At 32.0% G+C, this 12041-nt stretch overlaps 1 protein-coding gene across 1 annotated transcript; it reads left to right on the top strand.

Annotated features, from left to right (window-relative positions):
• Nucleotides 1–10381: 10381 nt before the first annotated feature.
• LOC127547178 (olfactory receptor 6M1-like) lies at nt 10382–11323 on the top strand. Its single transcript, XM_051973993.1, has one exon. It carries the CDS (start codon nt 10382–10384, stop codon nt 11321–11323), a length of 942 nt encoding a protein of 313 aa, XP_051829953.1.
• The last annotated feature ends 718 nt before the right edge of the window (nt 11324–12041 follow it).

Here is a 12041-nt window from a genome sequence, read left to right as displayed (position 1 = left end):
ACAGTAAATATAACAAGAAAATAGCTAAAAAACCCAAGATGGAATTTTTCCTGTTATTCCTCCAGAAATGTGCAGAGCCAAGAAGATGTAAGAGTGAGAAAAAAAATTCAATTGTAGAGCTCTTATGGTGACAAGGAGGGTCAAGGTACTAACCCCCCTCACAAAAAAAAAGATTCTAAAACATCTATAAGAAAAACCTTTAAAAATGCAGCATATTAACAATTCCAACAAATATTAAGCCTTATAAATGTTAAATATTACTATTTTGCTGACTGTAATTATTCCTGCTAAAATTCTGGAAAATCAAAATTAGATTTTTAAAAAGAGACAATGAAAAATTTAAACCTAAAGAAAAATATAGAGGGGAAAATGAGAGCCTCAGAAAAAAAAATATGAAAAGAGAATTAACAAATTTTAACAATAAATTCTAGGTGAATTGAAACCCATAGAAGATCTATGAAATATTGGGGAAAAAACTAAATAGTCAAAGACTAGAAAAGTTTGAGAAAATATAAGGTTTTTCAGAGTAAAACAAATAAAAAAAAAAACTCACCTGGAAAAAAAAAAGATTGAAAAGAAATCCTTCTCTAAGAATCATTGTACTACCTGAAACAACAACAACAACAACAACAAAAAAAAGTCAAAAAATCATAAAAGAAAATTCCCCCAATTCTTAAACTGTACTAAATGTCACATTAATCAAAACAATTGGGTATTTGGTAGGACATAAAGAGATAATTCAGTAAAATGGATTAGAAACATATCTTATAGAAGGAAATAAACTCAGCAGCCTAATGTTTGATACAAATCAAAAATCCTAGCCACTGGAGCAAGAATCTACATAACAAAAACATTGAGAAAACCACAAAATAATCTAGCAAAAGTTGATAGGTATATATAAATATTTCACATCATTCACCAAAATAAGTGCCAAATGGATACATGATTTAGATATAAACAGTGGCATTAGAGAAGTATGGAAAGAAATATCTGCATTTCCGTGGATAGAGAAAGATCTCACTGCAATGTAAAAAGAGAAAATCACAGGAGGCAAAATAGAGCATTTTGATTACACAAAAATTTTTAAAAAGTTTTTTTTTTGTTTGTTTTTTTGTTGTTGTTGTTGTTGTTTTTTTACAAATGAAGCCAAAACACCTAACATTAAAAGAGAAGCAAGATATTGGGAGGGGGGAGAGAATTTTTTCATTAAGTTTCTCTGATAAAGAATTTGATATATAGAGAACTGATTAAACTTTGTGAAAATAAAAAAAAGAGAGTTTTAAGAGGAAGTAATAAAGCCACCAATAGCCAGAGAACAATTCTCTAAATTATTACTAGTTAAAGAGAAATGTAAACTAAAACTGCTAGTAGATACCACATCACATTCATCAAACTGGAAAAGTAGACAAAAAAGGAAAATGACAAATTCTGGAAAGGCAGTGGGAAAGAAGACTTGAATGAACAAATCTAAATAAACTAATGAGAAGCAGGAAAAATACAATAAAAATAGTATTGAAAAGACAAACAACTTTCATAGATTTGGAAAGTTTGACCAACACAATGACCAACCACATTTTTCACAGGACTCATGATGAAGCATACTACCCATGTCTTGTTAGAAATGTGATAGATTCAGACAAAAATAGAGGGGTTGGGAATGCTATGCAGTGGTTCACACTCATTTCACAGAGTTCTTTCACTGGGTGTAGCTGGTTCTATTTATTACTGAATAATTGGAATTGATTTGGTTCATCTCATTGTTGAAGAGAGCCATCAATTTGGTTTGGCCTGTTTGCCAAGACAGTTTATTGAATGTGGTCACTGCTCATGCTATAGCTTCTTAGAGCCCCAGGTGAAAGTTGAATGTCAAATAGGAACCAAAGATGAATGAGCAGCCATGAAACGGCCCTGGCAAGTCATCATAGCAGAGGTGCTAGTCTTCATTCCTTGAGGATTTGAAAATTTATTTTAAAAAAAGAACAAAACAAAATAAAAATTCTGAGAATACATTCCTAATCAAACCCTTTGGAGAGGTAAAAATCATGTATATTGCATATATTTTTAGGCTTTTTCTATGTATTTATCAACTATTCTGTTTGTTTTCCTCTTCTTTTTATTTTAGATGCTATGTTATGTTGTTCTATGGAAGGAGAATGAGAGATAAAAGAATATTGTTTTTTAAAAACAACATCAAAAAAATTATTTAAGGAAGAAAATACTAGAGTTGTGACAGCTTCCTATACTTCCTGAGCTTCCTCCATCTGTGGAATTTTTAGGCCATAGGATTTTATATATTCTATCTCTGTTTTAAAATGGGCTTTCCCCACATTCGTAGGGAATATAAAATTATTTTCCACTTTTCTCTCTTTTTTTGTCAAATATGCAAAGTAAAGGAGTTACTTTATTCTTAAGGTTTCCATTGTTTTTGCACTAGCCACCTGATGAGAAAAATCTAGAATGTATGCTGCAAATCTTGCTTCTGACACTTTTTGGAGAATGACTTTTATGCCATAAAAAACAAATATATATGATATGTAATATATTATTGTCCAATCTGAATAAATTATCATTCTAGAACAGAGATTCTTAACTTGGCCTCTTTGAACTTGTGTTTTTCTTTTATTTTTATAGTTTTTAATACATTAATGTCATTATAATTGATCTGCTTATGATCTTATATATTTTATTGTATATACTTAAAATAGTTCTCTTAGATGTCTATATAATGACCCATACTTCTAAAGGGTCCAATGAGAAAAAAAAAAGATTAAGAACTTCTGTAGAACCATTTTGGAGTTCTGGATCCTATAGACCAAGTCTCAGGAATATTTGATGAGATCAAGGTTGCCTTCTTATATTAAGACCTCTAGATTATATTATTTATTACCCATATTATGTTTAGGCAGAGACACCCAAAGTTATATACTTATTACGGGTTTCTTTGTTTAATTTTGTTTGTAAAATATCTATCCCACTTGCAAGAATGGCAAAGAAACAGGTTAAAATGTGAGAGAATTTAAAAAAAATAAAAACAATATTTAAAAATAAACATTTTCACAATACTATAATAAAAAGGATGATTGCAGGAGGGTTAAAGGATGGAGCCAAGATGGTGGAGGAATGGGTCAGGAAATGCTCAAGCTTTCCCAGTTCCCTCAAAAACCACATAAAACCAACTCTCTGAACAGAGTGTGATGGAATGAAAGCACTGTTCAGTTCAAGATAGATTTCAAGAAATTCAAGAAAAAATCAGTCTCACTGGAGTGAAAGGAATGTGCAGCCCAGCTGAGATAGTATCCAGAGTGAGAGAGTCTTAATCATAGCAGATTAGCAACTGAGACCATAAGTACTGGCTTAGTAGCAGAGCAGACTAGTGAGGCAGCCTCCCGTCCCATTACAGACGACAAATTGCCAGTTCAGGCTTATGCTTTGAAGAGCAGATAGGGCTACTCCAACTGTGAGCAAGATGTCAAACCCAAGCAAACGTTGCTCAAAGCCAAGGTTCAGAGCTGCACAAGAATCTTGGGACAGCATTTCCTGTACCCCAGGAGCAGAGTTTGACCTTAAAAGTCACAAAATAGAAAGAAAAAAAGAAAATGAGCAATAAACAGGAAAGAAGTTTGTAGAAAACTACTATGGTGACAGGGAAGATCAAAATATCAACCCAGACAAGAACAAAATGCCCACATGAGAAATCTCAAAGGATGATATGAATTGGTCTCAAGCTCAAAGAGGCTTCTTGGAAGTGCTCATAAAAGATTTTAAAAGGTAAATTAGAAAGACAGAAAAATGGGGAAAGAAATGAGATATTCAAGAGAGAGCCAACAGCTTGGAAAAGGAAGGGGAAAAATTGAAAAAAATTCCTTTAAAATACAATTGGCCAAATTAAAAGAAATCTGCTGAAGAAAACAACACTTTTAAAAGTAGAATTAATCAAATGGAAAAAGAAATACAAACACTAACTAAAGAAAATCATACATTAAAAACCAGAACTGGGCACATGGAAGCTAAATCATAATATGATTTTATGAGACATCAAGAATCAAACAAAATTAAAAGAATGAAAAAATAAAAGAACATGTAAAATAACTTATTGGAAAAACAGACAACCTGGAAAATGAGTCCAGGAGAGAAAATTTTGAAATTATTGGTTTACCTAAAGGCCACAACCAAAAAAAAAAAATGTCTGGATAGCATTTTTCAAGGGATCATTAAGGAAAACTTCCCTAATATATTAGAATCAGAGGGCAAAATAGTAATTGAAAAAATTCGTTGGTCACCTTCAGAAAGAGATCCCACAAGGAAAATCCCAAAAAACATTGTTGCAAAACTCTAGAACTATAATCTCAAGAGAAAAATACTACAAGCTGCCAGAAAATAAAAGTCAATTCAAGTATTGAAGAACAGTCAGGATTACCCAAGATTTGGCAACTTCTACAATAAAGGATCAGAGGACTTAGAATGCCATATTTCAAAAGGCAAAGGCCCTGGGGTTTACAACCAAGAATCAACCAACTACCCAACTAGTCTGACCATCGTAGTTCAGGAGAAAAGAATTAAGGGTCTTTTGATCATTTATATTGAAGGAAAAAAAAACAGGACTAAAAAGAAAATTTGAACTTCAAGTAATACTTAAGGGAAGCATAGAAATATAATCAGGAAAGAAAAAAATATATATTTAAAGGTTAGACTGTTTACATCCCTAAATGGGAAAGTGATATTTGTAATTCTTGAGAATGATATCTTTTATTAGGCAGTTAGAGGGGGCATATATGGACAGAGGTTGTAGGAATGAATTGATTCTACTATAATGATATTAAAGAAAAAAAAATTAAGGAATAAAAAGGGTTAAATTAGGAGCTATTTTGCCCAAGTGTGTGCCAACAAATCTGATAACCTAATTGAAATGGATGAATATCTACAAAAATATAAATTGCCCAGAAAATAAATTACTTAAATAACCACATTTTAGAAAAGGAAACTGCGTAAGCCACCAATGAACACCCTAAGAGAAACTCCTCAGGTCAGATGGATTTACAAGTGAATTCTACCAAACATTTAAAGAATGATTAATTTTAATACTATGTAAACTATTTGGGAAAATAGGTAAAAAAAAAAAAAAAGAGTTCTGTCAAATTCACAGAATTTGTGATACAGAGATAGTGCTGATACCTAAACCAGAAAGAGCCAAAATAGAGGAAAAAAAATACAGACCAATCTCATTAATAAATATCAATGCCAAATTTTAAAATAAGACATTAGAAAAGAGATTACAAGTTATCATCAAGATAATACACTATGACCAAGTGGAATTTATACCAGGAATTCAGTATTGATTCAATATCAGGAAAACTTTTGGCATAATTAACCATATCATTAACAAAACTTATAGAAATCATATGATCATCTCAATACATGTAGAAAAATAAATGTAGTTTTCCTTAAAATGATAAGTAGTATCCATCTAAAAGCATTTTTATAATGGAGATAAGCTGAAAGCATTCCCAATAAGATCATGGGGGAAATAAGGATATCTATTATTTCCACTATTTTTCAATATTGTATTAGAAAGGTTGAGTTTAGCAATAAGAAAAGAAAAATAAATTAATTAGAAGAGGCAATGAAAAGATAAAACTATCAGTCTTTGCAGATGATATAATTGTATATAATTGTAATTGTATATACTTGGATGCAAATAATACCTAGATAATCATCCAAAAACCTCCTTGAAACAATTAACTGCTTCTGGAGTTTTTCACTATTTCAAAGAATTTCTGGAAAAACTGGTAAATAACATCAGAAACTCAGCATAGATCTACATCTCACATGCCATATCAAAATAAGATCAAAATACATAATGTAGGCATGAAGGGTGATACTATAAGCAAATGAGGAAAGCAAGGGAAAGTTTATTTATCAGATGTTTGAGAAGGAAGAAATTTATGGCCAAAGAACAGCTAGTGAATATTATGAAATGCAAAATGAACAACTTTGATTACATTAAATTAAAAAGGGCTTGTATAAATAAAATCAATGTAGCCAAGATTGAAAGGGAAGCAGAAAACTGGGAAAAAAATGTCTCTGTTAAAGTCTTATGTATTTTTTAAAACTGTGTCAAATTTATAACAATACAAATCCTTTCTTAATTGATAAATGGTTGAAAGATGTGAACTGTCAATTTTCAAATGGAGAAATTAAAGCCACCTATACCCATATGAAAAATATTCCAAATTACCATTGATTAGAGAAATGAAAATTAAAACAACTCTGAAGTACTACCTCATATCTCTTAGATTGGCTAAGATGACAGAAAAATAAAACAATGATAAATTTTGAGGGGATATAGGAAAACTGGGACACCAATGTATTGTTGGTGGAGTTGTGAAATGATTCAAACATTCTGAAGAGTAATTGAGATGATGCTCAAAGGGCTCAAACTATGCATATCCTTTGGCAGAGCATTGCCATTACTGAAGCTGTATCCCCCCAAAAAAAATCATAAAAGAGAGAGGAAGAACTAACATGTGTAAAAAAATGTTGGCAACAGCTCTTTTTGTTTTGGTTAAAAGTTGTAAAATTAGTAGATATCCATCAATTGGGGGATGGCTGAATAAGTTATGATATATAAAAATAATGGAATGTTATTTTTATGAAAAAAAATGAACAAGTTGATTTTATTTACTTGAACTGATGCTGAACAAAACAAGAAAAGAACCAGGAAAACATTGCAAACATTAACTGCAAGATTGTGTGATGATTAACTATGACAGATTTGGTTGTTCTCAGCAATTCAATGATCCAAGACAATCCAAATAAACTTCAGATGGAAAATGCCATCTATATCTAGAGAGAAAACTCTGGAGGCTGAATGTAAATTAATACATTCTATGTTCACTTTTTTTTCTTGTTTTTTTTTTCTCTCCCTTTTGTTCTGATTTTTCTCTCCCAACATGATTTATAAGAAAATGTGTTTAAAAAATTAATGTATATGTATAACCAAAAAAATGTTTTTTTACATTTAACTAGGGAAAACAAAAATTTTTTAAAAGATGATTATACATGAAACTACAAATATACTATGCACAGTTTGCTATTCCTTTCAAATATACAACAAAATATCATGTAATTTTTTTCTTCCTTTCTCTCCCACCTTAGAGAGGCTACCATTAAACACAAATATTAGCCTGTACATACTTTACTATAAAATATAAGTACAATCTGAATGCTGTACTTTCAGATTTTCAAAAGTGACCAATTAGTTTCCTAAAGGGAATTTCTATAACTATCTCAAGAGAAAACTCCCTAGGCTTTGGGTTCTTCAATATTTTGTTCTTGCTAATTCTAATGACTTCTGGGTGTGGCAAAAGTCTGTCTATCTTATTGCCTTTTGCATGACTGTAATAAATAATCTATTGAGAAACACATCGCAGATACTCTGGATCATCAATGAAGACCAGTCCTACCTCTGAATATAATAGTGTGAGAATTTAATTCTGGAAAATGGGATACAAAATTGAAGACTTTAATATAAAAGTATGTGTCCTAGAAAATATATGTAAACGTAAAAGAAAAATCTCCCTGAGGGAACTCTGTTCTCCTTTAAATGGGTACTTAGAACTCAAGCTCTCCTTATTTCCCAAGATGCAAGAAATGAACAGAGCATTGCCTTAAGGAGAACATCCAAGATATGAGGGAAGGAAGCCATGCCATCTTACTAAAATTTCAATAAATATAACTATATAATTAATCTGTCTTTGGATTTCAATAGTCAAGGTATGCATGTGACTAAAATCCTGTGACTGTTTATTTTTGGCCAGTTTTTCAAAACATGGCTTGGAGATTGGAAATAAAAATAAAGACAGGCCTTGTTACCCTTATCTACTACAAGTGTGTCTCTAAAGTTTTCCTCTCATAACATGGAAATATCTAAAATGCAAATATTTTCTCTTTTTTCCTTTACCTCAGTCTAGGTTGTAGAAGATGAAAACAAGAGAAAGCCAAGTTTCTAACTTCTGGATCTTGCAAACCCAGGTATATGAGTGCTCTCCTCAATTTGCTTGCTTATCTAATATCTCCATCTTTATGGTGAAGTGGACTAGAGTTGCCACAGAAACCTGAAGCAGATTGAAATGAAATTGCTAAATATTTAACAAGATATATAAAAATATAATGGACCATATATAGTATTAATATGTAGTTTTGTAGATCAATATTCTGTCTTCAGAGCTTCTTTTGTATGGGTTAGTGGGCCTCATTCTATTTAAAAAGGATACCACTATTTAGACTCCAACATGCTTTTCAATCTGGGTCATCATGAATAGTGCACAATAGGGATCAGAAATCTGGATGGATTTGATGCAATTTTGCATGTTATTGTTTAGTTGCTTCAATCACATTTGACTCTTCATAACTCTATTTGGGGTTTTCTTGACAGAGATCCTGGAGTAGTTTATCATTTTCTTCTCCAGCTCATATTTTACATATGAGGAGACTGAGGCAAACAGGATTAAGTGATTTTCCCAGAGTCACATAGCTAACAAGTATTTGATTTGGCCTTATTTCAACTCAGGAACATCAGTCTACCTAACTTTATGCCCAGTACTCTATGCATTGTAAAACATAGCTGCCATTATTTTACATAATGTAACCCCATCAAGTAATTCTCAATGACATAGTCATTGTATGATAGATTTCTGATTTACTATTAATATACTATGCTTCCTTCCACTAGAGATTTATTTTAATGCTTCATCTTGGAACAAATATAATCCTTGATTCCAAAAGATTGTTAGATTCTAGTTACTATTATGATAAATAGTAAGTAATAAGTAGATAGAAACTACATGTGATTTCACCAGTATAGAAAATTCCCAGATGAGGAAATGCCATCTATTTATGCAGGTCAGAACTTTCTATGAAATTTGTAATTTTGTAAAACTGTCTAGAATAGTAGTATCAAACTCAAAAAACAGGGAGCAACTAAATCAAATATAAGGAACCCCCTGGGCCAGCATTAAATTATCTATTGCTTTTCTTTAATTAAAATATCAGTATAGTAAACTCAAATTAAAACTACATTTTAATCTTGTTCCTGCAACACTCAGAAGGATTGTGGGCAGCATGCAGCCAATGGGTAGTGGGTTTGACACCTCTCATCCAGGGCACTGAGAATGTCCTGTGGCTTACTAACACAATCACACAGACCATATATGCCAAAGACAGAATTTGATCCAGATCTTCCTAAGTCTGAGACCTGCTTTACTTCCATTACATCATACTGCCTCTCAACTAATAAAACTACATATGAAATTAGGTTAAATTGATAGTCCATTGAGTATTTTCTGGAAAGACATTGTTTTGATTTTTTTTTTATTTTTCAACATTAGCATAAACTGTTGTTTGGGTCAGAGGTTGTACTATAACCAAACCTTCCCTTAAAAATAGAATATTAATTACTTAATAAAAGAAACATAATAAAAAGGCATTAGATTTTATATCAGAAGACTGAACAAACAGATGATTGACAAAATTCTGATGCTTTTTTGACTAAGCAAATCATTTGATCTTTCTGAAGCCCAGCTTTCTCACCTAAAGTGGGGATAATAATGCTTCCTTATTTTATGTGTCTCTGGTGAGGACCTTTTCAAAATGCATTTAAATTATTAAGTGCTATGGAAATGTAAGTTATTGCTTAAAAAATATCAGGAACAAATTTAAAGTTTGTAATGTCTAAAATGAGAGGTAGTAGTGAAGTGGATAGACAGTCTTGAGGCTGGAAATCTTGGGTATAAGTCTTGACACCTAGCAGTTACATAATCCTGGAAAATTCACCTACCTTCTCAGTACTGCAGGAAATTCTCTAAGATTATAAGGTGCATAATAGTTACTGGGCTATATTACAGAGTTCTCTATATCTATGAAATCACAAGCCTACATCTGCACCCTCAAAAAAAATTGAACATGAAATCAAACCACTGAAAAGAGTAATTACTATATTTTAGATGCATAATTGAAATTAAAAATGCAGACTAGGTTTTACTCCTTCTATCTACTGAATTAATACCTTGTTGATTAATTAAATTTGAACTAGGCCAACAATTGCACACATTTAAAATATATAGTGATTGAATGCATATATATATGTGTGTGTGTGTGTGTGTGTATATATATCTTAAATACTTATTAAGTTTCATTTCAAACTCAAGTGTATTACTAGAAAACTATCAGGATTTCCTGGTCCTTCAAAAATTCCTTTTCATTTGGACTGTCCCCTTTTATAGTTCTCTCTATATATAACATATAAACATAAGATTTCCCCCCTTATATTTCATAACTTTTATTCATTAATGATCCTTTATTCATTATAGGTCCTGTAAAGCACATGGGGAAAATAGATAATTTGACAACTGTCCAAGAATTTATCCTGGAGGGATTTCCTGCTGTTCAACATCTGGGGAAACTCCTTTTCATGGTCCACTTGCTTTTGTATTTAGTGTCCATCATGGGAAGTATTGTCATTGTCATCATCACATGGTCTGACCACTGCCTCCAAACACCAATGTATTTTTTCCTAAGTAACTTTTCTTTCCTTGAAAGCTGCTTTATAACAACTGTTATTCCCAAACTGCTAGCAATCTTCCTTTCAGGAATGCAAACAATTTCCTTTGCTGCCTGCCTCACCCAAACCTTTTTCTTTCTATTTTTGGGGTCAACATGCTTCTTCCTTTTGGCTGTGATGTCCCTGGATAGGTATATGGCAATCTGTAACCCTCTGCATTACCACAACATCATGAACATGAAGGTTTGTTTCTTCTTAGTCTTATCCTGCTATGTTTTGGGTTTCATATCAATCATTGGTCTAATCCTAATGGTCTCTCAATTATCTTTCTGTGGCTTTAATGTCATCAACCATTTCTTCTGTGACCTTGGTCCTCTGTTGCATCTTTCATGTTCTGATACAAGTACTGTTGAATCATTATCCTTTCTTCTTTCAATAGTTATTATTCTGTCTTCCCTCACAATAACAATCATATCATATATCCATATAATAACTACCATAGTTCATCTCCCATCTGCCAAAGAGAGACAGAAAGCATTTTCTACCTGTTCTTCCCACCTCATTGTCCTATTTCTGACATATGGAAGTTGTGTTTTTATATATATAAAACCAAAGCAGGCTGATAGACTAGAGGCTAACAAAGAGGCTGCACTTGTGAACACTGTGATCACCCCTTTGCTGAATCCTTTCATTTATACACTACGGAATAAGCAGGTCCAAAAGGCCTTGAGAGATGCTCTATATAGAAAGAAACCTATGAAATAAAGTAATTTCAGAGTTGGAAAGGAACTTAAAGTCATCTAAGACAAGCTGCTATAGGACCCCTCTTCCTCACTTCACATTGCTTGGCAATTGATCTCCCATACTTTTCCTGAAAACTTTAAGTGAAAAAGATCTCGCTAAATGACTATTTATATTTTGAGATTATTTTAAATCCTTAGAATATTCTTTATGTCAAATCAAAATGTACCTTTACTGACCTTTCATTTAGTTTGAAATTTGCCTTCAGAATCTATTTTGAATAAGTGTCATTCTTCGTTATTCTTCTATATGAAAGCCCATTTATTGATTAAATAATCTTCCTTTTTTAAAGTTAGACAACTAACTTCTGCATTTCTAACTTCTGGTCAGAGAAGCCAGAAGCCAGAAGAGAGAAAGGAGAAGTCTTACAGACTTTTTGTTATATCATATAGTTTTCAAATCCTTCACCATGATGTAATTTGTCAACTAGCTATGACCAATTATGACCAATGGATTCATCCCCTCATAGGCAGCCTCTTGATAGTAAGCATCTCGATAATATCTTCAGAATGACATTTCTAGTATCATACTCAAAGATTTCAATTTTCTGCAATATATTAGAGCTTAAGCTTCACCAATCTGGTCAAACAATAACTAGATTACCTCAATGCTATGATAAGGTAACAGACTATGATGTTATTCTTAAAATGTGGACTTCCAGATTTAAGTATGATCATTAGAG

The sequence above is a fragment of the Antechinus flavipes genome, chromosome 2, assembly GCF_016432865.1.
Source record: "Antechinus flavipes isolate AdamAnt ecotype Samford, QLD, Australia chromosome 2, AdamAnt_v2, whole genome shotgun sequence".
NCBI classification, from domain to species: Eukaryota; Metazoa; Chordata; class Mammalia; order Dasyuromorphia; family Dasyuridae; genus Antechinus; species Antechinus flavipes.
This window is presented reverse-complemented; position numbering and strand designations above follow the sequence as displayed.